Source organism: Punctularia strigosozonata, assembly GCF_000264995.1.
Source record: "Punctularia strigosozonata HHB-11173 SS5 unplaced genomic scaffold PUNSTscaffold_8, whole genome shotgun sequence".
NCBI classification, from domain to species: domain Eukaryota; kingdom Fungi; phylum Basidiomycota; class Agaricomycetes; order Corticiales; family Punctulariaceae; genus Punctularia; species Punctularia strigosozonata.
Window position 1 is genome coordinate 1,254,602 of NW_006767440.1, and position 27,000 is coordinate 1,281,601.

Here is a 27,000-nt window from a genome sequence, read left to right on the forward strand (position 1 = left end):
GCAACAGGCCGAGAGGCGGGGTCAGGGAGAGCCCCGACGGAACAGGCTCCCAGAGGCGGAGCAGGGGATGCCATCGCCGGCGCGATCTCGCAACAGGCCGAGAAGCGGGGTCAGGGAGAGCCCAGACGGAACAGGCTCCCGGAGGCGGAGCGAGGGGATGCCATCGCCGGCGCGGTCTCGCAACAGGCCGAGAGGCGGGGTCAGGGAGAACCCAATTGGAAGGCGGAGCGGGGCCAATGCGACAAGGCTCAACGCGGGATGCGGAGAAGACTGAGTCACGCTTGCGAGGTGCAGAGCGGGTGGGCGTGGTCCTGGCTCGCTCAAGGCGGAGCATTCAACGTAGCAAGCCTCGCGCACAAAGCGGAGGTCTAAGGGAGAGCTCAACGCGCAAGGCGGAGCAGACAGGTAGACGCGGGGAAGATGCGTCACGTGACCGATGTAGATGGAGCGGATGTTCGACGTTCGGCGGGGCGGAGGCGACAAGGGGGCACAGAAGTGCGGTGGTCGTTGAAGGAAGTGAAGCTAATGGGATGATATGATATGACTTGAAAGTCTTCGTTGGATGTCTTCATCGGAGGGAGGAAGGGTGCGTCCGTGGTCGCGGTCCAACGGGGGTCCAAGGCAAGTGTAGGATATCCACCGCAAAGCGACAGGGGGGCGTCGTCTCCCGGCTTGAAAGGACTGATGTTCAATCAAGAGATAACGGTTATTGCAACAGGCGAGACCAGGTTTGAATGTGCTCTGGCACACGATGCGAGAGGGGAGCCGACAGGGGCGCCAGTGAGTGTAGCAACATCCGACCCGCCGTTGGTGCATCCATCGCAGGAAGTCTTGGAAATCACCTCCTTTGCGTTGCGTATCGTAGGGAAGGTTCGTGGTTATCCAGTTTGAGGATCGTGGAGAGAGGGAAGAGTAGAGCCCTGGTCATTGATATATCATGAGTGATCAGGATTTCTTGGGCGTTGTCGCACCTGAACCGGCCGCAGCCTTAGCCACAGCGCTAGCGGTCGTCCGGGGCCCTCCTCACGCAATAAGGTAAAATTCGAACACCAGCCTGGAGGGCAACCAGAAAAACGAGTATGCATATACAGAAATGGACAATTACTTGGGATATAGACTACATAGCGAATATAAAATCTCGGGGATGTTACGCGCTCCTCAGGCCAAGTTCGCAAAGCCAACACGGTTGTGGCCGAGGTCGAACGCGGTATACACGTTTCGCATGAAGACGTCTCCCACGATCCAGAAAGCTGCAAAGGTAATGTTCAGACATCCGACGAGATCCGGAAAGGTGAGATACACACAAGCGCCGATATTCTGGCCCACGACACCGCCGATGCACCTATTTGACGACGCAGACTCGCGGCCAAGATTGAAAGTGTCCGCGGAGAGGTGGAACTGATGGCCTCCGAAGGTCAAACTAACATCGGGGATGTTGGCGCAAGGGAACGCTGCGAAAGAGCACACATCAATGGTGCGCGAGAATGAGCATGAAACAGGAGACGTACAATAAAAGCCTTGGCCGAATTCGTTGGCAGGTTGGGCGCCAGGGATATTGCTGTACAGCCGCTGGACCGCGTGCGGTTCCCCAACGATGAGAGTCGTGCCAGAATCGATGATGACGCTGGTTCCGCCGAGGACTCGGCCTCCGTTAACGCTGACGCCATCCATGTTGACTTGCCAGTATCCTTGGTGCGTCACCGGTACATACGTAAAGGAATCTCTGTACAACGCGTTGTTGACACCACCGATGGTAAGCTCGGAGCCAGATTTCGCGAGCTTGAAAGCGAAGATCGGGGTGCTGATTTGACGTTGGGAGACGAGCGTCTGGAAAAGGGGCGGCGCGTTGTAGACGGATATGGACTGAAAACCCATCCCCAACAGACCGTCGGCGGGGAAGCGCGGAGATTGGAAACCACTGGAGTATTGTGTAGATGCGCCGAGTGTCTGGCCGGTGGCTTTCTTTCCGGTTATTGATACAGCGTCCGCATACTGTTCGCCGCGTACAGACGAACCGTCCCCGTAGGAGAGCCTGTAGGTCTTGTGAAGATCCCTCGAGGTGCTGCTATGAGACGGGTTATAGACTTTGTGACCGGACTGATGGCAAGGTGTCAGTGATATACGAATATCAAATCTTTGAGCCACCTACGCAAGTCTGGCCGCACGAAGGTCCGGGCAGGAAGAGGTCGCTACTTCCGGTATCGAAATCGACTGTGTACTGAACGGCAGGAGTACCCGCAGTGATCGTTCCGTACCAAAGAACATTGTTGTCGTCCGCAAGCCCGTCATGGCCGACAGCACGTTCAAGGTTACGGTGTTCGAGAAGGTCGGCGGGGTGGCGTTGGCCCATGTTCTTCTCATACGCAACCATCCCTCTTGCAATTTTACTTACGAAGTTGATGCGTTAGTAAAGCGTTCCTCCAGAAATACTGAGCGATAACATACCTCGTAGTCATCTGCATCTGGCCCTGCAGGTTTTGATAGTCAACGATGCCTTCAGCATCTTGAACCTCCCAGCGCCTGGTAAGAGCAACGGAGTTCTGTTGCATCTGATCGAAAGGAATAGCCGAACCAGCGGCGAGTAAGGGCAAAAGGGTGATCATAACGATGAGGCTGAGGGTGTTGCGCATCTTGGATAATAAATAGTGCTTCGATGGCTTTGATGTAGAGTAGAACGTGTGAAAAACGAGCTGAAAGATCGCAGATCTTGGAGGACCGAGGGAGAGAGAGCTTAAGGACGAGAACCGATGGGCATCCCGTTGACGTTCGTGCTGGTATTTATGTAGGGCAGAAGAGGCCGATATTATCCGCGCGGATAGACTGGCGGCAGCGGGTGGTGGTTTTTCGGCTGTACACGACGTTGGATGTCCATAGTGAGCTGTAGGGCGCGGATGGTAGCGGCCAGACTTGAAAGAGGTTAGCCGGTCGTCGAGAGTCAAGGATAGGATCAAGGGACGCGCCAGAGGAAGAAGTAAGTGCCCACATTGGATCGATCATGTGAGCGTGCCTCCCCGGCACTTGCTGGGCATTGCCAGCGTCGAATAATTGAAGCTCAGCAACGAGCGCTAGTGGGTTTGCAGTATATGTATACTGAGATACAGCGTAGTACACGCAGGAGGGATCGCGCGTATTATATGAGGGTGGAGGAACGCAGTCACCGGAATGGGAGAGCCGAGCTGAAAGATTGCCAACCTCTGCTCAAACTAACCTCCGTCGTGTCGTCTGATACTAAGACGAACAAGCGGTAACGTATAGCGTCAATCCACAAGCTTGTTGGACAATCGCTAGGGCTTGACCATGCTATACAAGTCGTCTCTATCGTGAGATTTCTCCACGAGCTCGTAGAAGAGGCCTTTCTGAGGGGGAACGACTCATCGTCGGATTGACCGCGTGGGCGCGTGGGGGCGGATCACTGGCCACTCCGCGAGATGACGCGACTCTGTATCAGCGATAGCTCTCGCTACGTTGTGAGTCGACGCGGTCCGCTTCGACGGTTGTTGAATCCACCACCATCGCTTAGTGCATACGGATATCGCGATTGAGTGTCCTGGATAGGGTACATGAAAAGAGTTGTTGAAGGACGTGCCCAAATTAACGAAGATGGACAATTCTCCGTGTAGGCCCAATAACCTATCGAGAGCGCACAAAGAGACGGCATAAAGGGGTATCATATGATTCTACGAGGTCGTTACGACTTTACCAGATTATACAGCACATCCTTATCGTGCGATTTCTCTACGAGCTCGTAGAAAAGGCCTTTCTTTTGTGCAAGGAGCTCTTTGGGAGAACCGAACTCCGCCAATCTGCCGGCGTCAAGTACCATCTATTTCGCAATGTCAGAGTGGCAAGGTTAGCGCGGCAAGACGAGCACTCACGATCTTGTCCGAGTCCATGATGGTCTGCAGTCGATGAGCTATGGTGATGATGGTGATGTCGTTGCCCAGGGTGGTCCTGATCGACTCCTGAATGGCCGAATCGGTCTCATAGTCTATGCCGCAAAGCGCATTAGTGAGCTGTACCCACTACGCGGAATTTCGAGGACTTGGGCACGTACCGATAGCCGCAGTGGCCTCGTCCATGATCATGAGCTTACTCCTCCGTACGTGAGCTCGTGCGAGAGCAATGATCTAAATCATGATCAGAGTGCAGTATTATGGGATGACAGGCGTGCTTACCTGACGTTGACCATGCGAGAAGTTCGATCCTCCGGTCTCTACCTCTGTATCCAAAGTGATGGCGGCAGGATCTCCTTCCTTTTGTATCCGGAACAAGCCGGCAGAGCGCAAGGCGTCGTTCAATGTGGCATCATCGTGCTCGCCGAAGGGATCTAGGTTCTCGCGCACGGTTCCGGCAAGAAGATCGGGATGCTGCGGGATAAGCGTAACGTTGGCTCGGAGGTCACGTAGGTTGATTTTATGGATGTCGATGCCGTCATAGAACACTTGACCGCTCGTCAAGATACCACGCAAGAGGGCAAGACTAATCGTCGATTTTCCGGCTCCGGTCCTACCGACCACACCTACACGTTCGCCGGACTTGATGTCGAAGGATATTTCATGCAAAACCTCAGGAGATTCTAGATCGAAATTCATTTAATCATTACTCGACGACCATCTGCGAGGCACGCATACGGACCTGGACCATAACGGGCACTGAGCTTCTCGGCACGTAAAGAACCACTCGCAGGCCAGTAAGCCGGCGGAGTGCCTTCCTCGGTTGGCTCAGGTTCATGTTCGATCTTGAGGAAATCAAGGATGCGCTCCAAGCTATTGCCTGAAGGTAGGAGCTTGCATAAGTGAACGTCCAGAATTTCAATGAACTGAACTCACACTCCACTTCGGCCATGTTCGCAATACGAACGAAGAAGAATACCTCCATGGAGAAGCCTAAGACTTGAGACAGAGCGAAACCAGCATCGCCGGTGCTGATGAGTCCGCCATATAGAACGCCACCGGCAACAACCGCGGAGAAGATACCACCCAGCGTGTCGATGCGAACGCCGACCCATCGGTTGATGTTGTAGAAATTACGCGAGAGGCGAGTGTGTCGGTTGATACGTGTGACCAACTGCTTGCTGAAGTGCTCTTGAGCATCATAAGCTCTGATGGAAGCTGAACAATAGTTTAACATAGGGCCAAAGTCGGAGGCAATAGACCGAACTTACCAAGTCCAGCCAGACCAGCGCCGAACAGGCTGAGAATGGGAGCCTTGGCGACACTTTGTTCGCGCTTCACCGCTGGAGGCAGGTTAGTAACCGACACTTGGCGATAGCAAAGAAGCGCAGATACACACATCGTTGAGCAGTGATATAGAACCGTCCGATAAGCATCCCGCCCACCAGAACGAGGACACCAGCAGCCAAGGCGCTCCAACCCACGATATAGACAATCGCGATCAGCCTCAAGATCAGGTTGGCGGTAATCGTGAATTGCGTATTGAAGATCTGCCGGATCATTTGGTCGACCGATTGCAAGTCCTAAGGTAAACAATCAATGATCTGCGCAGCATGCCAGATGTCTATATACCAACCTGAGTACACCGAGTGATGACACGCGCAACGGGGACTGTGTCCAGCCATCTGCGAACGATTCGGTTTGCAAGGGCGGAGTATCAGATAGACTGGAACGTACCGGAACGTCGACCCGAAAACGGATTGCACAAGCGCCTTGTGAATTCGGCTGGAAGCCTTCATGGCGCCATTCACCCAAACTAACCATCCGATGACTCCTGCCGCGAGCTCGGCCAGGGCAAGAATGGCGTAGCCAGTCATATACCTAGCAAAATGAGAGGTAAGACGATGGAGTGTTTGCAAATTGTGGCCGTACTTCATTGCCGGAACCTCAGACGCAGGATGCTTTGCATATTGATTCGACCAGAGACCAAGGAAGTACGGCATGGCAAGACCGAGGCAAGCTTCGAAGAAAATGATGAAGAAGCGGAAAACCCAGAACCCAACGCCGCCACAGTTGCGAATATAGAGCATCACGGCTTCCAGCCCCACAGTACCGTGAGCGACGTCCTCGGCGATTGTCAGCTTCCCTGCAGAGCTTTTCGGTTTCTTTTCTTCGGCAGCCTCCTCCTGCGCGGGGGCATCGCTTTTGGTGGCCTGCTCCTCCTTGACAAGCTCAGCCCGCAGTGCTGCATCGTGTTCCACAGCTGCGGCGAGAGAGGGCTCGACTTTCACGCGACCGCGGCCATCCACCCGTACGGTTTTCTTCGCCAAGGAATTCGTTAATGCCAGATTGTGAGTGACGAGGAGCACAGTGCGATCGTGGAGGAGGTCGCCCTTGAAACACTTGTTCACCACATGTCTCGCCGTGTGAACGTCCAGAGCCGCAAGAACGTCGTCCAGGAGTACGATTTGAGCCTTCGAATAGACAGCGCGAGCAAGGGTAATTCGTGCCTATGAACATAATATTAGTACAGATTTGTGGACGCGTGAATGGCTGTTGACGATGTGTACCTTCTGCCCACCACTATGGAAGTGCAAAGGTGGAAGATTGTTCAGGAAAGCTCGCATGTCAGCTGGTTCGTAGCGTACCTTAAAGTCAAGCCCTACGCGAAGAACTTCAGTTATGCATTTGGGATGAGCGCTTAGCCGACCAATGACGTACCTTCTCGCCAACCTCGGTTTCATCACCGGCAGCGAACAGATCGAGGTCCTGTACGAGCGCGCACTGCTCAAGCACTGTGCAGGACGTGAGTATGGTTAATACAAAAGGAAGGTGCCGTTTTCACCTTTGTTATAGCGTTCCTCCTCGTACGCCGACCCGAAGAGGATGTTTTCCTGTCCAACTGTGAGGTGGAGTCATGCAATGAAGCCCGTATCACGTACGCGGATAGTCTCGTTCAGTACCCACGTCTCCTGTGCAGCGTATGCTACGCCACCGTTCCTGGGCAGGTTGTACCAAGAATCAGGACCGTCCGAATGGTAGTACATCTCGCCTAAGCATCGCTCAGCTCCACGATAAAGGGGATCTGAGCAGCTGGCCTACCAAGCAGCGCGGCGAGCAAGGACGTCTTGCCAGCGCCCGTAGGACCCACGATGAGATTGACGGTTCCTCTATCAAAGGTGACCTCTCCGTTGATGGTCAGGCGGAAGTCGCGTTTCTTGGCGTCCTTGAGCTTGCCCTCCGCATCCAGCGCGTCCCAGGAGAACGTCGCGTCTTTGAAACCGATGACATCGTCCTCGGCAACGACAGCGGGTGTTTCAGAAGCGACATCCTCGGTGTCACGCGGTTTAATCAACTCGGTCTGTCATAGAACGTCATCAGTGATTGGACCTTCACTAGATAGAGAATTATCCACCTTCCAAAGGAAGTCGTTGATACGGTCCATGGATACCTTGGCTATATGACAGATTCAACAAGAATAGACGGTCTAACGCAAGTGTTCAATTACCGTTGAGAAGCATAGGCAGTTGGTACGTCATCCGCGCGACAGAGTTCTGCAGGATTGAGAATACGGAGATCGAGGTGAAGATGCGTGAAGCAGTGAGCTCTTGGTGCATGATGAGCGTCTGGAAAGGACGTCAGTCTCGGCTTAAACTGAGGAAGGTGAGCGTGGACTGACGTATAAGCCGAAGGTTGCGAGGATATTGCACAGAGGCAGGATCTATGTATGATGCAAAGTGAGTTTCATGGATCCTGAACCACCACATTGTCAATTACCGTCTGCAACAGGCGAATGTCAGCGAAGGCGGTCAAACGCAGAAGGAACGGACTCACGTTCGTTGCGTAGTTTACCAACTGAAGGGTACCGTTGTATCGGATCCACGAAAGTTCTTCTTCTCGGATCTTCGACAGTTTCTCGAGCGATTTGTCCTCCCAGGCAAACAACTTGATCATCCGGACAACGCTCATGATCTGGTTGACGGCTTGCACGCGGCGATCGGACTGGTCCGAACGAATCAGCGACGTGCAGATGGATGAAACGACGTGGTCGTGCACGTACGACTTTCATTTTCTCACGTTGAGAACCCATCTGCTGTTTGGCTACCCACGCCGGAATGGGCAAAGTGATCACGATGACGGCAGTCCCGACCAGCGAGCTTTTCATGCAGTGAGTATGCAGCTCGCGAAGATGAGATGCTATGCTCACCTCCATCCGAGCATTTGGTATAAAAACACCACACTGAAGATGACTGATAGGAGCGCTTGTACTGTCGCGGGCGTAAGCACGCAAGCAACACATCATTGCTCAAGGCCAAGACATCGACTCACTGATATACGGGAAGTCGCGAGCTCTGCCGAGAGCATTAACGTCGGACGTGACGAGATTGTTGATCTTTCCGATCATCTGCTTCGTGCTCTTCTTTTCTTCCTCTTCCTTGGCCTTCTTCTCGCTAGTCTTGTCCTTCTTCCCTTTGCCGTCTTTCTTATCCTTCGAGGTAGTCGACTCCTCAGTGTCCGACGCCGCTGCGGTCTCCGAGGAGGCCGTTGGGCTAGGGCTACGATCCGACGAGGCTACCGACGAAGCAGACGATCCAGCGGCGGTCTCGCTGGAGGTGTCGTCTTCCACAGCGGTACTGCTCGACGACGCTTCGGGCGAGTGCGCAGCGGGCTCAGCCGAGTCATTCTTGTCGTCTTTTTTGCTGTCAGCCTTCTTGTCGTCTTTCTTGTCGTCATCCTGAGACTTCAGTCGGATCCTCAGCGAGTGGCGGAAGATCAGCTGCGTCATGAGTGCTTCCGCGCGCGTGAGGATCTTGGTGGCATGGTGCAGGTACCACTCGCTCAAGAGCGAGTTCACCACTGGACCGAGGCCAATCCAAACGACCCAGACCCAAGGGCGAATACCATTCGTAGAAGAGCCTTCCATGTAGCTGTAACATGATGCACATTATCAATATCTCCGTCGGAGCAGAATATGCTCCTACTGACGAAAGAATCTGATTGATACCGATGGGCGCCAAGAAGCTGGCTCCGCTCTGGGCAGGATCGATTAGCTACTCAACCATTTGTAAGAAGTTTCAGATACCTCGAGGAGGACCAAGGTCAGCATGACCACGTACTCCCGCTCTGTGCAAGACGTCAGCAAGGGCATTCATGACATGTCAAGGGCCTACTGAAGACAGCCAGAAGACTCCAGGCAATGTAACGCTGCTTCGGCAACAACAAGGGGTCGACTTTCTGCAAGGCCATCGTTATACTGGGTTCCTTCTCTGGGATGATACGGCACCCACCTTGAAATCCTTCTCGGCGAGGTAGGCGGCATCATCGCCTTGCTCCAGTGGCGGAAGCATTTCGGGAGGCAGGTGAGGATGGCGCGACGCGTACCAGATGATCGGGTTAAAGTAACCCCACGTCAAGAACGAGCCCAGCGATGAACTGCTGATAGCGTCCTGGATTGCACGATGAGTATCCGACGGTATGCTTGCGCACGGCAACGTACCGAAGTCTGCGGGCCGGGTGTCGCAAGGGAAACAACGATGCTGACGACGAAAAGCAACGCCAGGCGGATGATAGCAGTCTGGCTGGGTTGTTCGCCACCGATGACCGCGAGAGGGACGAGATCTTTCGTGACGAAGACGCCGAAGATGGCAAGCAGAATGATGCCAAGATGCGCATCCAGCACCCTCCGCCATCTTTGACTGCCCGTGATGAACGAAGCGGCGCTCAGTGCGGATGCATACACCTAAGGATGGACACCGACATGAACGCGAGTTTGCGATGAATCGTAGAGAAACATACGTAAAATGCTACCAGCAGTATTTTTGTTCTGTTCCATCCACTTCCCAAGGCCAGCTCGTACCCCAAAAGACCGAGGAGACCTAACACCCTCAGCTCTCTCAACACGATTCCCTGCCATCCACCCCGCTTCGCGACCGGTCCAAGCGTCGGCTCGGACTGGTCTTGGGCAGCCTCCTCGTCCTGGAGAGCTATGGGCCCGTACTGCTTCTTGGCTCGGACGTGTTGTAGAACGACATGTCCAGCGACGTGTATGGCAGACAAACCGGCCAGCGAAACCGGTATGAGCAAGAGGTCCGCCAACGGAGGGCCGCTGACGACCGCGGCCGCGGTGGCCACGTACGTGCTGACCCAATCCATGTCGAGGGCCTGATAGAGGGGGGGCACAAGAACGCTTGATTGAAATGGACACACGAGCCCATATACTTATTGGGCGCGCGTCGCCGCCCGTGACTCTGTTGGCGGCGCGGACACGATTCAGGGGAACCGAGGCTGGCTTCGATTCTCACCTGCTGTGCTGCACCGCATGGACCTCAAGGTAGCCAATCCAACGGGGCGTCCCGGCTGCGCGATTTTGATCCGCGAACCTGGCTGAACCTGACTCATCTGCGGGGCGAGTCCATGATCACCGGCGGCTCGGTTTCCGATTTACTGTAAAAGATTAAGTACGTGGGACAGCCACGGAGTTGTGGACATGGACATGTCTTGAATTTCAAAGCAAGAATCCATACATACAGGCTTAGACAATACGCCGGCGCAGAGAGAGTAAAGAAATCGTTTTTAGATGCTTTGCGCTTCCCGCGCCGGAATTGATATGGGTCACCGAATGTGAGCAACCGGTAACGTGCAGCTGAAGGGACAGGAATGACATTGCTAATCTGCAATGGCTCGCATGGCGTCCACGACTCACAGCTACTTACTGACTAGCACTCGGAAACGAATTATATCAACGTTCCGAGAAAGAGTCAGGTTACCCGAAATCAGACAACCGCCGGACTTCGACCTGAGTGCGCATCGCGCAAGTCTGCAAGAATAGACTAGATAACCCCCGCAGTGATGGAGGCGGGTGTCATTTCCGTGGAGAGCGGACTGCGCCGAAAGGACACGCTGCTAGGTTATCAGCTGGTGGTCCTACGTACTATCACAGGAAACATTGCCACCTTCAGCGCGCCGTCGAAATAAACAAACCGAAGTCAATAGACGAGGTACTCTGACAATCCTCCGGGCTCTGGATCACTTCCGAGTCAAGTCAATGAAGGAACTACACCCCGAGCACTTGAGTACTGAGTAGTGTTCGATCTTCCTTTCTTCTATTCACGCCTACGACAACTCCATCGCCATGTCCCAGAAACGCTTCTCGAACAAAGTACACCGCGCCCAAACCCTTTTCCACTCCTCAAAACGTTTCGCACTCGGCGGGTCCGCCACGGCGCAATCTTCTATCAAAGCTATTCCATGTCGGAAGAACAACGGGCGGCATTCGTCAGCTCCTGCAGTACTGTATTTAAAACGCGCGGTGACCCACCTATGCCCGTTTTGACGGCACTTTGATACATCTCGCCTGAATAGTCGTCGATCCATTTCTGGTACGGGTTGTCTTCCAGCTTGACCCAGGTCTTCGGCTTCGCAGCCTCTTTTTTCAACCAAAGGCCAACCTCGCCGTAACCGAGCAAGCACGATGCCAGAGCCATCACAAGCTTTGCGTAGTCGCCTGCATCGGACGGTGGCTGATCAGCACCCGTTCCGTTCGCGGTGGCGGTCGAACGTCACCCACCCTCGATGCCCGTATCAAGCAAGAACGCGCCGTAGGCCGTCGTGGCTGCCGACTCCGGCGTGTTCTCCAGCTCTTCCTCAGATACACCCCACTGGGCGCAGAACGATTTGTGCATGACGGACTCGGTGATAACGTTCATGATCGTTTGGGCAGCAGGTTTCATCGCGGAAAAGGAAAAGCCCTTGGCGACAAGAAGCCTACACGTCGCCGTCAGGTGTGCGAACGTATGTATAATGCAAATTCCTACCCATATGCACGCGCGTAATATTTGAGATAATGATAATCTTGTCTGGCCTTCGATGAACATAACGGTCTTTCCAATCGGGGTATGAGAACGCTCACTTGATGAAGTGAACAAAGCTTTCTCTCCGTAATGTCCCAGAGCCCAGCTGCTTCACGAAGTCATGCTCCACATATTTTTTCCACACATCGGACGTGGACTTGATCAGTGCATAGGTGAGCGGATGAGGATTGACGGGACTTGGCCTGTAAGAAGCGACAAGATGTTTCAGTGATCGAAGACCAATGCATCAACCGTGGTCATACAGCGCGATAACCCGGGAAGTTGTCGAATGTATGTGGTTGAGAGGACCGTGGCCGGAGCCCATTGGGAACGCATGCTCGATCCCAAGGTGTGTATAGAGAGTTGCATTCTCCAACGCCCGAGCGACTATAGGCATGTCATAGGTTAAGGTTAGGACTCCCGTTAGAACAGACTAACGATCATCTCCTCGAGCAAGCATGCACACGAGTGCAGCGCTCAGAGTGCAGCCAGTGCCATGCGTGCTCATGGAATCGAGCCTCGGCCGCACGAAAAGCGTACTTTTTCCTGGTTTCTCGCAGAGCACGTCGACGACGAGTTGTGGATCTTGAGCGACGTTTTGGGCAACTTTCAGTACCTCCATCTTCTCATCCAATAACAGGGATTTGACGAGGCGCACGTCCGACTCAGTCGATAGCAACCTATCGACGTCGGACAAAGTCGCAGTGAGGTGACCGCCCTTGACCAAAACGGCGTTCGGTCCCAGTGAGAGCAGGTTTCTTGCAGCGGTGAGCATGTCTCCGAGCGACTCAATCTTCCTCAAAGAGAAATCTTCGCATCGCGAGAGGAACAGCTCCGCCTCTTGTCTATTGGGAGTGATGAGATGCGCGAGGGGGAAGAGTTCCTTGACGATGACATCGACGGCGTCCGGGTGCAGGAGCTCATGCCCGGATGTCGAGACACAGACGGGATCGACGACGAGAGGCGGCATTGTTCTGCTTCCTCCACCGTAGTGCGCTTGCAACGCCTTGATAACGGATTGAGCGTTGCTCGAGTCATAGAGCATCCCCGTCTTCAGAGCCTTGACATCGGTATCGCTCAGCACGGAGTCGAGCTACACTTCAATCGCATCAGTACGTTCAGGGCGCAGGACACCGAGCAAAAATCGTGTCGTGCCTGCTGGGCAACAAAACCCGGCGGAGAGGGGTGCACACCCTGCACTCCCGTCGTATTCTGTGCGGTCAGCGCCGTTATGACGCTGGTGCCATAGCACCCCAGGGCGGTGAAAGTCTTGAGGTCGGCCTTGAGAGGTTCAGCGATGAGATACGCTCTCGGTATCTCGAAGGATTCGTCTGCGCACTTGAATGCCAGCACCTCCACTCGAATCAGACCCAGCTATCGTGAGCACGGCGGGAGGGGCTGGAGTCCGGTAGCTTAAGGGCATGGGCATTTGTTCTCTGGCGATCAGAACGAAGATGCGTTGTGTATTCGCCAGAAGTGATGATAAGGGCGAATTCACGAAGCAGATCAAGCTTTGCTGCGATCAGGCCTCCGCCGCCACGCGTGAATCAGACGGGTCATTCGAGGTCCGAATCCGACTCGTTCCCCCAGAAGTCGCCATCGGCACGGAGGATCGCATGCACGTTGCATCGCCCCCCGCGTGGGCTGAACCCCTTTGTAAGGCTTAAGCTTGACCTCGACCACTAACACCTCCCAAGCCATGGCTAGCGCGAAACCTCCGACCGATCTCGAAGAGGTGCTAGACAACGAAATCAAGTGAGCCTTTCGTACGCTCGTTTGTCTTCGGGGCGCTGAGCCAGCACTTGCCAGGGAGTGGCATTTCCGTTCGTCATCCACCTCGATTAGGAAGATGCCCGTTCATACAAACATACATATCAGACATTTACTTTCACCAGAACAACGCAGACGAGCACAAGGCTGCTTTGGACCTCCGTGATTCGGTCTTGCGGCTGAGGAAGAACGGCGCATTCATCGCCGTTCCTCTCTATCGGGTCAACACCGGACCTATTGGTCCACATCCTTGTGGTGACTACTATATCGCCATCATGCCGACGTGACAGAGTACCCATCCAGATTGATAGGCTCATACGAAATTTGGGTCCCCTACGAGTCCTTTGCGGCGGTCTACTCCTACTTGGTTCTCCACAGGGGTTCTCTCAGGTACGTCGACATGCTCTATATCTTTCGGAGGACATCGATGACGAGAATACGGTGCTAGCATCCTCGTGCATCCTCTGACTCGGGAAGAACGGGCCGACCACGAAGTCCGTAACTCGTGGATAGGCCCATCTTTCCCACTGGATCTCTCCACTCTTCCAGTGAAGAGTGAAGATGTGCCCTCGCAGTATCACAGCTTGAGTAGGGAGATTGTATTTGCCATTTACCGAACGGTACTGATATCGTTTTCCAGAGCTCGGTTACTCCTCTACGGCACCGAAGCTTTCGCTGGATGAAAGGCGGAAGATAGGGGCGAACGTGGAGAAAATTCTGCAGGGGGAGAAGGAGGCCGCTAAGGCTCCAGTGGATGCCTAGGTCGCGTTGTATGGTCTATATCTCGATTGCTTGCTTGTTTATACCTATGGATCTGCGTTTTACTGGTCGGCCAACTTGCGTGAAACGACTCGTAACACCGGCATCTTCCAAAAAGAACACAGCCACTGCGTACTTCAGTTCTTTCCTGGCCATGTCGTCTGCTGGCTCCCGTTCACCGAGCCCTCTGCCGGACCGTATAACACCATCCTTACCCTCTAGGGATAAACGAAAGAAAGAGAAGAAGAAGAAGACGCAGCCAGAGGTGGAATATACCAGCCATGGGAAGAATGAAGGCACAAGCTCGTACTGGGCCTACGAGCCGCCTAAGGACGCAGAGGTGATGGACCACGACGTGGATTGCGAAAACCTTGACTGGGATGCTATACGAGATGACGAGAATCTTGAACTTTGGCTTGTGCGCGTTCCAGAGAGGGTGAGTACTGCTACGATCACGAGGAAACGAGCTCATATTTCGGCTATAGGTCAAGCCCTCACATCTGGAGTCACTTCAGCTAGACGACCCGTCCTCCTCCAGGACCGGCATAATCGGGTCTTTGAAGCGTAAAAGCGCTGCGTACGAAGTTTGGTCCCTTGGCCAGGGAACTGGAGATAGTCTCGCCATCGGTGGCGAGGAACTCAAAAGCCTCTCATGTCTGCTTCCTCGGAAGAGGAAAGGCGGCAAGCTCTACCCAGGTACATCGAGCGGATATCCGACTCTGCGTGATCGGTGCTAACTCTACCACCCTTCCTCTAGCACCAAAACCCATCGCACGTCACGTAGTCATCACCAGCAGAGCGCCCATACCTTCACCGGTCGAATTACCCCAGTCGACAACTGCTCCGAATATTTATCAAAACCCGCCCCGACCGTCATATCCAGAGGAGGTCCTCAAACACCAGTTCAAGCCTTACGGCTCGGTCGTGATTCCGGACAATCACCCCTCAGCCGAAGGAAATCAGGACGTTGATATGGTTCAGGCGCGGGATGACTCTGAGGAGGCCGTTGAAGCGGCAGTGGCTGTACCGCGGAAGGAAAAGAAGGAGAAAAAAGAGAAGAAGCGTAAGGGCGAGGAAGGGACCATATCACCCAATAAGTTGAAGAAACTGAAAACTGACAGCTAGAGATGCATATCTGGGTACACAATTATTGGGTTCCGTCTTTCAATGTGACCGCATCCTGGTGATTTGAAAGGTGTGACCAGTATCCGGAGGGTTGGGTTGATTATAAAACTACAACGCCAGCAGTGATAAAAGCAAATAGAGAACGATAATCTTAAGGAAATCGCCAAGAACGGCTGCCCTATCCCAGTTCCATCGGGGTGCCATTCGGTAATGGTGCATTCGTGCTCGAGATCGCTTCAGCCCCGGATGCTCCCGCTTTGCCCTTCCCTTTCGGATCCTTCAGAGCGCTCTCTCTCAGGACAGGCGGCAGCATTTTCGCCCGCTCAAGTTCCGCCCTAACTTCATCCACTACTCCGACGAACACACTCTTTTCCCTCTCGGGGACGCCAATGATGGTCCCCTTCCTCTCCCGCTCCTTTTCCTCGAACACATGGCCGATCTGGTCAACCCACTGGCGCCGCGCCTTCACGAGCTGTATGAGCTGTTCCGGCACGTTCAGTACCGCCCTGTCGTCCTGACCTAACCCGAGCGCTGCGGGACTAGGCGGAACCACAGCGGGCGCTTTCGCATCCCCGTTCGCGCCAGCTAGCTCGCTCTTCGCTCTCTTCTTCTTCGACACTTTCGGTGCATCCTTCTTCTGTAACTTGTTATACAGGTTGGCGATGTTCCGGTCAAAGGCGTCGCGCATCTCGACGTAATCTTGGTAGCCCAAGCGATCCCGCACGATGTTCACGAGCCTCGCCTTCCGGGCCTTGTTGGTGGCAACTGTGACGCGTAACCGTTGCTGCGCATGCCTAAGCGCCGTTGCAATCGGGTCGTCAACTGGGTCATCCGTGACGGGTTCGTCATCCGGTACACCAAGCCACCTCAAACTCTCCCTGATTCGCTCCTCGAGATCGGCTATGGTCATCTTGTCCCTAGCTGCGGCAGCTGTCGCGCCTCCACCAGACCTCCCTTCCATTGCACCCTCAGCCTGTTTGACCCCGTTCCATACCGCTTCGCCGGGCATCGGTAGAAGTGCGCTGATGAGCCGTTCGGTTAGAGGCCCGTGACCCTTCTCCTCCGTGATGGAGTCCGCATCCGTGAGCGTCGCCGGCTCCCACTTCGCGTTCTTCTGAAAGAGCTTGCCACAATCGCTAGTACTTGCGAGCGCACTGGCCTGCGCTGCGGCGGTACCTGGAAGCGGAACACCATAGATAGCGATATCCTCTTCCTCCCAAACCGCCGAATAATGACGTCCAAGCTTCGGCATTACATAGGGTGTCACTTCGTCGGCGGTGTACTCGAGGAACCCCACATCTTCCTCCGTGAAAGGTCGTAACCAGGGTTCTATCGAGGTGTAAAACGTGTGCACGAGGATCTGAGAAGGCTGTTTCATCTTGCTGAAGTCCTCCTTCACGTCTGTAGCTTTGCTTGGCCCTGGTGCAGGCGCCGGTGGCACAGGAGGTCTGGGAGGTACTAGTGTCACCGGAGCAGGAAGCGTGAAGTCCTGACCACTCGGAAGCTACGACGCAAAAGGTGAGAAGTCGACGGCTAGTGCCGTGCGGGAACGCGTACCTTAGCGGATACGGCTGGAGGTGCTTTCATCGCTTTCTGGTTGTTGCTGGATACTACCGACGGGGAAGGCGATACCTTACGCGCGCGTTGTGGTTCTGTCCCAAGCTCAGTGTACTGACTGACACCGTCACGATCTATACATACCGGGCTCTCCGTCGCTGTCACCGAACTCTCGCTTCCGTTTTTTCTTCTTCTTGAGAAGATCCGACCTAGGCAACTGTCAGCGGAATATTCGATAATGGGCCTGTGGAAGGCCACGCACGAAGTCTTCAGGCTATCCAGTGAGGGCCTCTTGATGTACTGCGGAGCGGACGTAGAGGACGCCACCGAGGGAAATCGAGTGCGATTCACAGACAAGGCGCGCTCTTCAGAATCAACCGCCATGGGGGTGACTAACGGAAGCATTCAGCACATGGCGGCATTTGACACATAGCATATATATATATATAGCCGAACAAAGCCTCGTGAAGTCGAGATAAATGAACAAAACCAGTGACGAATGATGTCTGAGACGCGACAAAGCAACGGGGACGGAAAGAGGCAGTACCCACATCCGCGCTCCTTCTTGATCTTCTCCTCCTTCCGCTTCCCCTTCTGCTTCTCTTTCTCCTTGATAAACCTCCTGGACTCGTCCAATGTCTTGTAATCCGCTACCACCTTAGACATGAATTCCATAGACTTCAGTTTCAGAATCTGAAGTTCCGCCTGCGCGGCCTCCAGGTCATCCGTGCTGGGTACGGATTCCGGTGGATTCTTGATCACATTAGAACGTATTGGCGGGGGAGTCGAGTACGGAGAAACGATTGACGCCATTGCACTAGGCCGTCGATACGAGCATCCCCTTCGCGCGTTCACGGCTGCCCGCTAGCAAACAAAGCCAGCAAATTCCGAATCTAAGCTCAGATGAGGCCCGCAGATTGGTCCGAAAGGTCCGGTATAGCTGCTCGTTGACGACTGTCGAGGTAAGCGGTCAAGAAGGCAAGTCACGCGTTTCGGTCACGATTGCGGTGTTAAGGAAAAGTTCCCACGAAAGGGACGATGCCAGATGCGGGCGGTGGCGATGAACCCTCTTTATTACTGATTTCTTCACGTCCACATCGTTTGGGCACCTTGAACCACTAAAGCATCTTTGCCTCTCCCCGCTTGTGTTGAGTCCGGATCTCAAATTTACGGATTAAAATGTCCATACGTCGTCTTGGTTCAATTCGCTATATAGGCATGCGGAGACATCAACGGACTCGACAACTCGGCATCGCTATCTGTCACCTCCATGTCGTATAGTTCATGCTCACATGAAGCTTGAGTACTGAATATTGAATGCCCCGTGCATCTTAATCCAAAATTCAATGGCCATGCCCCTTGTGAGTGCAACTCAGCGATATCTTCGTGAGCTAGCAGCTCTGTAATCCCATGCCGACGCGCCCTGCACAGAACGCCGCATATGCGGAAAAAGCGGACAATGAACGACATCATGATGCCGGTCAATGCCATGAATGGCCAACGGCGTTTCAATGCCCAACATATCGGTCAATTCTGAATTTGGCGACGAATTTGACGAGCCGATCATTCCACTTCCATGACGTCACTGCTGCGACGCCGCCAACATTGGCTGACTCCAAAGCTGACCAACCATCCTGGAGCGTGGTTTACGTTGCTGAGAGTCGACAATGTATATCACCCTGCCTCGTTTGACATCTAGTGCTTGTGCTTGAAGTTCATCTCTCAGACTATGTCCGCTCCCGCTCCGCTGGAAATTCGCCCTCCGTCGCCCGCCACCACGGCGGTGTCCGCACAAGGCAGTAGCAGGTCCTCCACCATGCTCCGCAGGACGTCGCGTTCCCTCGACGAGGAGGAGATGCACGAGACTGGTGGCGATGAGCCTCAGGGTCCGCGTTCCTCGGAGTCCACCGTCCGGCCAGAACTGCCTGGCGAGAATTCCGATGAAGTCAATTGGGACGGGCCCGACGATCCTACTAACCCTCAAAACTGGCCTGAGGCGGTCAAATGGCGGTTGACCGTCCTATGTGCAGGCCTTACTATGACGGTGTCCGTCGAGTTGTCGTTTTGATGAATGATCCTAATATTCCTGCACCTCGTCGAATAGGACATTTGCGTCGTCGGCGCCGTCGTCCGCGATCCAGGTGCTGCAGAAGGAGTTCGGGGTGGGACGGGAAGTGACGGAGCTGGTGACGGCTCTTTTCCTTGGTACGTGATTGAAGTATCCGTATTCCTCCAGCTGCCGTCATATCACGCCCTGCCAGCCGGGTTTTGTGCCGGACCTCTTATATGGGCACCCGGGTCCGAACTATTTGGGCGCAGAGTGAGCCATGGCCGACTATGTCATAAAATAAACCCTCTTACTGTGTATTTACGATAGCCGATCTTCATCCTCTCATTATTCCTTTTCATGATTTTCCAGATCGGGTGCGCGCTTGCACAGAATATAGCGACAATTATTGTCATCCGTTTCTTGACTGGCGTTTTCTCGGCGAGTCCTTTGACAAACGCAGGTGGTGTCATTGCCGACATTTGGGATCCCATCAATCGAGGCGCGGCTATGAGCACCGTGAGTCACTCGTTCGGCATCGTTTTCCATGTGCACCGTAATAAAGAGCGTACAATAGTTCACCGCAAGTGTCTTCCTTGGTCCAATCATAGGTCCCTTCATCGGAGGTTTTCTGACAACCAGCTATCTTACATGGCGTTGGATATTTTGGCTTATAATGATTCTTTCTGCCACCGCGTGGATCTGTGTCATCCTGTTTTTCCCGGAAACCTTCGCGCCAGTGTTGCTCGCGACTAAGGTGAGACCCTGTGAAGATTGATTCTCTATGTCGCTCACCGTTTCTCGACTGGGCAGGCCAAGAAACTCCGTAAGCAAAACCCAGAGAAGAATGCGAAGATGTATGCGCCACACGAACGACAGGATTGGTCCTTCAGAGGCGTTCTACAGCGAACATTATATCGCCCTTTCCACATGCTTGCTTTGGAACCGATCTTGGTGCTTGTCACGATATACGTGTGTGCTTTCCTGATTATCTACTAATCTTTTGGCTCACTCTGTTATTAGCTGTCGATCGTCTATGGATTGCTCTACGGACGTAAGTCTGCGTATTGTTGATCGGCCATAGCCCAGACGATTGTATTCTCATTCAGTGTTCGAGGCATTTCCCCTGATATGGGCCGATCTTCGTGGCTTCAGTCCCGGCCTTGCGGGCCTGATTTTTATCGGCGTCGGGATCGGGAGCACATCAGGGGCGCTGTTGAATGTCTGGTTCTCTCGGAAGTACCGGACCCTCACACCGCAGTGGCGAGGAACACCCCCACCTGAATACAGGCTGTACGGGAGCATGCTCGGAGGTCCTCTGCTAGTCATCGGGATCTTCTTCCTTGGTTGGACGGGGGCGTACAAGAGCGTGCCGTGGTATGTACCGGCCTTGGCAACACCGATTATAGGCGCTGGGATCACACTCGTATTCATCTCCTTCTTGGTACGTTTGCATCATGGAACGCTTCGGGGCACAGTTTCTGACGTGTTCTAGACGTACATCGTCGACTGCTATCTAATGTATGCTGCAAGCGGCCTGGCGGCTAACACCATCGTGCGGTCCGCCATCGCAGCTGCTTTCCCCTTATTCACGGTGAGCTATGATAGTCGCCACTACGAAGAACCTTGAGCTGACGAGCATCGGTCCAGGTCCAAATGTTCGAATCGGTTTGTTCAAGTCGACCCAGTCGGACGATAAAATCACTGAATTGACGTTTACAGCTTGGGATTCAGTGGGCGTGCACGTTGATCGGATGCGTGGCTCTCGTTCTTGCTCCAAGTCCATTCTTCTTCTTCAAGGTCAGCGATGATGCGTTGCTATCTTTTCGCAGTCGTCTTACGAGATCGGATAGTATGGCGCCCGCATACGACAGAAGAGTCGGTTTGCCCCGGCCCCTGTAAGTGGGTATTCTTGACCTTGATCGCGATTACTGAAGCATTGCCCCAGGATCTCAAAGTCGCGCAAGACATTGAAGAGGAGAAGCGGCGAGCTGAGGCCTGAACTCGGCGTCTCCACTTGAGCGCAGCTGCGCTCGACGACGATCGAGAGGCGAGCTCCAACGATAAGTCGTGCCTGTATCGATGGAAAATGGAGTTGAGAAGCCCTTGTAATACGTTTGTTTCTGTTCGTATATGTGTTAGCGCAGCGCAGACTATACACTCCTCGTACTAACACACAACATGAACCAACACAATGAACACAATCCACCCTTAAGATACGATCTATGCATCGGGACGAAATCGACATAGGGGCAAAACACGTGGTAAGCAATGTAAATCCGGGAAAGCGGCGCGGACATCGGCATCTCTCGGCATGACATCGGGCCGGCTGCCGACGTCGTGGTTCCTTGCCCTCCTCCCTCTTCCGAGACTGGACACCCGCAGTTTCTGGCGAGGAAATGACCGTCAACAACCGCCAGCCAGCGTCATGGCTTTGGCTGATGTGCAAATCCGGCACTGCTACTATCGTGCCGGTAGATCCTGGACACTTAAGCTTGAGTGCACGATTGCACATGCTACATCTGCCCTTTCACCTTGATTCCTTTTTTGTGTGATAGTACGGAGTCTGATCTATAGTATACGATATAAAATTGGATGTTTCGCGAGCTCTTGGTCTTGTAAACGGAGGAGCGCGTCACTGAGTCGGTAGGTCAGCAGTTCGGGGGATGCTGGACACGTTTCCCACGGCCTTCCGCAACCTTCGCCTCGACGACCAGCGGCAACTGTCGGACTACTACGGCTCAGTAGGCACTTGGTATCTCGATTACGATGCTATATATGCTATCCTGTATAATTGGCAATAATTCCATTGGTTTATGCTGACTTGTTACCATACTGTGCTCTTCAGCAACTTTTCGGCCTTCTTCCATGCACAGTCCTCCGCTTTATGACAATTTCGGTCCTCCTCCATCCTGATGATGGCCTGATGTTTTCTCAGTTGCCTTGCTGTCGCCTATTGCTGTCTATCATCTTCGGCTGGTTTCACTTTATTCGCCTCCCGCTCCACTCATCTCCTTTCTGACCGTTTTGCATACCCGAAACACCTCAGCACCCGCTTTTTTTTGCAGTGTACACTCACTGATGTATCATATAATACACTCCGGTAGATAGCATGTAGAAGATATTGGTCCAAAAGCAGGAAGGGCAGGATTACTGGCGGCATAGCATGATTTCGTGACTTGCCAGGCTCATCGTGCTACTTTTTCCCAACCGATTCCAGTGATCTCAACACAGCACAGCAGACAAGATGTGTTACAATATATCTACACTAGTTTGGGCTCAGGAGTTTCACGGGAGGACGCAAGAAATTCGAGTGTCCAGGATCCCCGGGTGTCCAGCAAGTGTGGGAATGATAGTACCTGGACAGTGATGGCCAGAGGCGCCCGTTGACTGGCCTTCAATGAAGGCTTCTCTGAAGGCTTGGAGCCAATCGCACCCGCATCGGGGCTCTTCGAGTTCGGAGAATCGTTCGTCCCTCACAGTAATTGCAGCGAGACTATGATGCAGCTCTCCACCTCAGATGGTTCCAGGAGCGACTTGAACCCCGGAAATGTCGCTGATCGTATACTTATATACGAGCCACCGACGCTGTCGTAGGGACATGACCAGCTCAAACCCCACTTCCCCGCGCTCCCCTCACCCACCTTCCTCCACAAGGAGCTCTCATCTCAGCAGAAGTTCTTCCCCCGTCCTACGGACCACATCTTTGCACCGCACTCAGTCTGAATGGAGGGAAGAAGCGCGCCTACTCGCGTAGCCTCCAGAGACTCAGCAGCCGAAGAAGTCGAATTTCTATGAAACGGTCCAGACGATCTAGATAATCCGCACAGCTGGTCTCGAAGGCGCAAGCTATGGTTGACGTTCATCGCGTGCTACCTCGTATTCTTCGTATAAGCTTTCTTCGAATATCTTGTTTTAGCGAGTTTGTTTTAGCGCCTGTTCGCTCAATGCTGCTTGTGTAGAACATTCGTGTCGTCTGCGCCATCTCCTGCGGTCGAGACTGGCGAAAGATTTCGACACGTCCAGCGAGTTGATGCAGCTGATAACCTCTCTGTTCCTTGTTGACTTTTTCTTGGGTCCTCTCATCTGGGCCCCCGTGTCGGAGCTTTTCGGACGAAGGGTGAGCAAATCATCTGTTGAAACGCTCAATCATCGTACCGAATATGTTGGTTTCCTTGTCTTAGCCGATTTTTGTCATAATCCTCAAGATCTTCACTCTCCTGCAAATCGGCGAAACTCTTGCGCCGAATGTGCCGGCCCTCCTTGTTATACGGTTTCTCTCCGGCTTCTTCGGCGCGAGTCCAATGACGAATGGCGGTGGAGTTCTTGCAGACATCTGGGATCCGGTCGGAAGAGGCCCAGCCACAAGCATAGTGAGTATCCGAGAGGTAATGTCGGGATGATCTCTTAGCCTGTTCCAGCTCATGGTGACCGAGTTCGTCAGACCCCGCATTGCACCGTCCGTCGGCGGCTTTCTCACCACCGGCGATTTGACATGGAGATGGATATTCTGGATCGTCATGATTATCTCCGGTGTCTTATGGCTCGTTGTTGTGATATTCCTTCCGGAGACATGTGCTCCCGTGCTCCTTACTCACAAGGTTCGAAATCGTCGCACACCGTCTCACGTTGTTGCTCACGCTTAATTCCTCAAGGCAAAACGCCTGCGACGGCAAGACCCTGACGGCAACGACAAGCGCAATGCCAAACTGTTCACCGGTCACGAAAGAGCTGATTGGTCGGTCAGGGGCGTCATCCATTGCACGTTGTACCGTCAGTACAAGATGCTTGTGGCGGAGCCGATACTGCAGCTCGTAATCGTATATGTGCGCCTTTTGTTCTCGTCCAACCGCCTTCGGCTGAATTCCCCTCCAGCTTGCTATCATATACAGATTGCTGTGTGCCAGTACGAAGCCTGGATTCTACTATCCTTCGGTCCGGCAAGCTGGCATATTTCCCTGCAGTCGGGCCAAGAGCCAATTCGCCGTCAACCCTTTGAGTATAACTCTGACATAAGCAGGTCTACCCTAACATATGGCGTTCTCAGGACCTCGCCGTACGGAGAGAAAAAGGAGAATAGTCTCAGCAGAGGCAAGTGTAAAGACATGTATAGATTGCATGGGCTTCACGACACAATGACATGCGTATGCTAATCAGCTAGCCACAAACGATCAAGGGGATGTTGTACCACGACAGAATGGATAGATGCAGATGATGTCCATGTAGTCCGTGAAGCAGTCCATGGGCGTAACTCGGGTGCATTAGATCCAGCGACCAGCCAAGGCGCGGCCCACCACCCGCGATCTCAGGTTGCGACGAACAACAGCACTTGTTGAGGCAGGGCTCGCGACAGCGGCAGAGGTGGCTGCGGCGGAAGTCACAACTGCAGAGCTTGCAGCAGCGTCGGTAGTCGAGAGGGCCGCCGCGGTGTCAGCGGCAGAGGCAGCCTCCGTAACTGAAGCTGTAGCGTTGCTAGCCGCGGTTCCAGGGTTCGTGACTTGTGTAATCCCGTCAGTGTCTAGTAGATTTCAGGAAGGGGGTACGTACCCGCAGCGCAGCCTCCGAAAGGTCCCGCAACAGCACCGTTACGGCAACGGACCAGGCAAGCATCTCCGTTAGGACCACCAGTGCACGTCGTACCGGCGGGCATCGCTGCCGGTTGTGTCGTTAGCTGGAGTCAAAGGACGGCTTGCAGGAAGACCGTACCGGCGATGAGGGTGAAGTTAGTGGCCTTCGCCTTGCTGAGCGACAGAACGCCCGGGACGTTCTGCGTGACATCCATCGCGACGAAGTCCGCTCCAGTGCCGTCAGCACTAACGGCACAGGTGTATGGCCTACAAGGGCGCGCCGATTATCAGTATGAAATGCCAGTCCGAGTGAGAAGACGAACCCTGCGCCGTCTTGGTTCACTTGGTGGAGGGTCATTGTGACCGTACCATCCGCTGCAGCAGAGGGCAAACCTGCAGTTGAAGCGGCTGGCCGAAGTCATCAGGATCCGAACGCGCCCCTAAGAAGGTATGTCATACCTTCCAGCTGCGTCGCGACGTCGTTGTTGCCCGAAAGCTTAGTGCGACCGCAAGGACCGGTTTTTCCGGTTTTGATTTCGACATCTCTGCCATATTCACGTTAGCGGTCACGCCCTGCTGACCAGGAGAGTATGTACGGACCTGATGATACTGGTGTCTTGCTGTTGACGTGAAGCCGGTACGGTCAGACTATAATGTTGGAACACGAAGCATGATCCTCACCTCGAACGGTTTTGGGGTCGAGCCATCTCGGGGGGTAGCTGCGTCGACGCCGAACCCGACACCCGTCACGCCGTTCGCACCAGTGACGGCGGTGATGAGACCGTGACCGTGCACTGACTGCAAAGGGAGGAGGAACAAGATAGAGATGATAGAGCACGTAGAGAACTTCATATCTAGGTGATTGGGGGAAGGGGGGGTGGAACAAAAAAGGCGTGTATTAGGTTTGTAAAAGGAAGAGTTCAAGGGTGGCAATAACTGAATTATTCGAGTGCGCTGCACCGATGAAAGCGAAGAGAAAGTACGAGGTGGATTGTGCTGGTAGGCCAAGCTATGTCCTCAGGCATTTTATACGCGAGAGCGTCGTACAAGTATAGCACCAGCTAGGGTTAGCTCGGAGGACCCCTCTCAGGCTGAGTCCCTTCTCCGTACGCTCCATAGCAGCAAACTGTCAGTCTGCACGCGGGATGGAGACGAGTGCCGCCATAGAACCGCAATGGAATGGCGCCGGGTGCGGAGCTACTGTCATCGCGCAAACGTACACTGGCAAACAAACACTAACAGCTTCGGGAGTGCCTAATGCGTCGAGGCAATGATGGTCCGGATGCAGCGAAGAAGACATGTTCTGGGGACAGGAAGTTCCATAGAAGCCCAGGAGTGACATTCCTCCATCGGGTGCAGAGTTGGTCGATAGCGGCATAGCCAAGCGAGTATGTGCTTCCTGGCAACGACGATATGCAAAGGCTTTGAAAGAGAGTGGTCGTTCGACGCAGGCCTGCGTGACCTGTGTCTCACTGAATTGGCAGAGCCGATTGTATCTGGCTGTATCGATAGCGCGAAATGGTCGGTGTCCATCGGAAATACAAAGCTTCGATACGTGAACGAAACGCAGGGCTGATTCCCGGGCCATGCCTCGCGTGCAGATGTTGGTATGAGCATAGCCCGGTGAAACTTCTCCACCACGCATTCGCAGAGAAGATGTTCAACAAACAGGAGGCAGATCCTAGCGCGGGTCAGTTGCCCCTCGAGGTTGCCCGGAGATCAGTAATTCTCATTCAGATCGACGATGTTGGTGGCAACGCTGGCAGTGATGCTAAGTTTAGAATCTTTCAAGTCATCCACGATCACATGAACGCCAAGCTTGGCCAAACAACCGGTGTGGCTGAGTTTACACGCCATGGTGATCACTGTGGTCGTTGTGCTCTCTTTCATGTTCATTCTCCATTCAGATCACTATTGACCGTGTCTAGATTGTGGACCCAAATACACTCAGAGTATAACTTAAGAAGATACAACATGGCGGTCCTTATGATGAAGCACGGAAGTCCAACAAGAACACCCGATATCGTCTATATGCTCTCATCGGATCTAGCAAATTCAGCTTCGCGCTCACTCACTCTCTCCACATGGGACAATTGCTCCGGAATGCCCACGGAGCGACGTGCGGAAGCCAAGGCTAAACTTGATCATGGGATGCTCGGGATGCTCACATGGCGGCGAACTCGTTCAATTCACTTGCCCGCTGGCCCGGAGCGAAGAGAAGTCGGTCAGCAGTACCAAATTCTCGATAGGAACTGCCTGGTTGCAGTCCGTTTTGTGATGTAGCACCTGCAACGCCCTGGGCAGCCCGTGCTCTCTGAAGCTCCGCATATATATTTCAGACGGCCAGCTTATGCACCTAACACGAGCAGGGCCCCCGCTTCACGCATAACTTGGGTGGAATGATAATATCATCCAATCTTGATTTCCGGTGC

The 27,000-nt window shown here is 53.8% G+C and overlaps 8 protein-coding genes across 8 annotated transcripts; 3 read left to right on the forward strand and 5 right to left on the reverse strand.

The window, feature by feature from the left end:
- Positions 1-1,130: 1,130 nt before the first annotated feature.
- On the reverse strand, positions 1,131-2,769 carry PUNSTDRAFT_121130 (acid protease). The gene is made up of 5 exons (XM_007385004.1): positions 2,446-2,769; positions 2,150-2,387; positions 1,509-2,097; positions 1,305-1,451; positions 1,131-1,250 (listed from the first exon to the last, which is right to left on the reverse strand). Exons 1-5 carry the CDS (start codon positions 2,628-2,630, stop codon positions 1,159-1,161), a joined length of 1,251 nt encoding a protein of 416 aa, XP_007385066.1. The 5' UTR covers positions 2,631-2,769; the 3' UTR covers positions 1,131-1,158.
- A 757-nt stretch (positions 2,770-3,526) lies between these two features.
- Positions 3,527-10,064, reverse strand: PUNSTDRAFT_53281 (P-loop containing nucleoside triphosphate hydrolase protein). Its single transcript, XM_007385005.1, has 30 exons — positions 9,690-10,064; positions 9,391-9,633; positions 9,182-9,340; positions 9,065-9,128; positions 8,977-9,017; positions 8,880-8,926; positions 8,223-8,821; positions 8,101-8,161; positions 7,954-8,050; positions 7,724-7,895; positions 7,573-7,616; positions 7,402-7,519; positions 7,309-7,349; positions 6,996-7,254; positions 6,836-6,945; positions 6,739-6,787; positions 6,615-6,688; positions 6,542-6,555; positions 6,464-6,476; positions 5,826-6,403; positions 5,631-5,774; positions 5,530-5,578; positions 5,293-5,476; positions 5,165-5,236; positions 4,830-5,111; positions 4,636-4,773; positions 4,176-4,576; positions 4,055-4,127; positions 3,876-3,988; positions 3,527-3,823 (listed from the first exon to the last, which is right to left on the reverse strand). The coding sequence occupies exons 1-30, from the start codon at positions 10,044-10,046 to the stop codon at positions 3,689-3,691; spliced, it is 4,731 nt and encodes a 1,576-aa protein (XP_007385067.1). The 5' UTR covers positions 10,047-10,064; the 3' UTR covers positions 3,527-3,688.
- Positions 10,065-10,916: 852 nt separating this feature from the next.
- Positions 10,917-13,166, reverse strand: PUNSTDRAFT_144439 (uncharacterized protein; the record flags this gene model as incomplete). Its single annotated transcript, XM_007385006.1, has 9 exons — positions 10,917-11,134; positions 11,212-11,397; positions 11,461-11,657; positions 11,708-11,749; positions 11,803-11,946; positions 12,007-12,130; positions 12,182-12,836; positions 12,878-13,024; positions 13,083-13,166. The coding sequence occupies 9 exons, from the start codon at positions 13,164-13,166 to the stop codon at positions 11,007-11,009; spliced, it is 1,707 nt and encodes a 568-aa protein (XP_007385068.1). The 3' UTR covers positions 10,917-11,006.
- Positions 13,167-13,415: 249 nt separating this feature from the next.
- On the forward strand, positions 13,416-14,345 carry PUNSTDRAFT_104134 (uncharacterized protein). Its single transcript, XM_007385007.1, has 6 exons — positions 13,416-13,498; positions 13,553-13,566; positions 13,622-13,768; positions 13,825-13,903; positions 13,962-14,101; positions 14,154-14,345. The coding sequence occupies exons 1-6, from the start codon at positions 13,443-13,445 to the stop codon at positions 14,273-14,275; spliced, it is 558 nt and encodes a 185-aa protein (XP_007385069.1). The 5' UTR covers positions 13,416-13,442; the 3' UTR covers positions 14,276-14,345.
- Positions 14,346-14,426: 81 nt separating this feature from the next.
- On the forward strand, positions 14,427-15,397 carry PUNSTDRAFT_104136 (uncharacterized protein; the record flags this gene model as incomplete). Its single annotated transcript, XM_007385008.1, has 3 exons — positions 14,427-14,708; positions 14,758-14,968; positions 15,030-15,397. The coding sequence occupies 3 exons, from the start codon at positions 14,427-14,429 to the stop codon at positions 15,395-15,397; spliced, it is 861 nt and encodes a 286-aa protein (XP_007385070.1).
- Positions 15,398-15,441: 44 nt separating this feature from the next.
- PUNSTDRAFT_88707 (uncharacterized protein) lies at positions 15,442-17,917 on the reverse strand. Its single transcript, XM_007385009.1, has 5 exons — positions 17,506-17,917; positions 17,217-17,346; positions 17,099-17,163; positions 16,955-17,049; positions 15,442-16,901 (listed from the first exon to the last, which is right to left on the reverse strand). Exons 1-5 carry the CDS (start codon positions 17,765-17,767, stop codon positions 15,576-15,578), a joined length of 1,878 nt encoding a protein of 625 aa, XP_007385071.1. The 5' UTR covers positions 17,768-17,917; the 3' UTR covers positions 15,442-15,575.
- An 853-nt stretch (positions 17,918-18,770) lies between these two features.
- Positions 18,771-21,003, forward strand: PUNSTDRAFT_69964 (MFS general substrate transporter; the record flags this gene model as incomplete). Its single annotated transcript, XM_007385010.1, has 13 exons — positions 18,771-19,000; positions 19,059-19,159; positions 19,216-19,274; positions 19,332-19,520; positions 19,579-19,758; positions 19,815-19,973; positions 20,025-20,055; positions 20,111-20,445; positions 20,497-20,595; positions 20,652-20,669; positions 20,724-20,801; positions 20,855-20,899; positions 20,950-21,003. The coding sequence occupies 13 exons, from the start codon at positions 18,771-18,773 to the stop codon at positions 21,001-21,003; spliced, it is 1,578 nt and encodes a 525-aa protein (XP_007385072.1).
- Positions 21,004-24,262: 3,259 nt separating this feature from the next.
- Positions 24,263-25,420, reverse strand: PUNSTDRAFT_135487 (uncharacterized protein; the record flags this gene model as incomplete). Its single annotated transcript, XM_007385011.1, has 7 exons — positions 24,263-24,498; positions 24,549-24,653; positions 24,708-24,835; positions 24,892-24,976; positions 25,028-25,113; positions 25,169-25,188; positions 25,250-25,420. The coding sequence occupies 7 exons, from the start codon at positions 25,418-25,420 to the stop codon at positions 24,263-24,265; spliced, it is 831 nt and encodes a 276-aa protein (XP_007385073.1).
- Between the last annotated feature and the right edge of the window lie 1,580 nt (positions 25,421-27,000).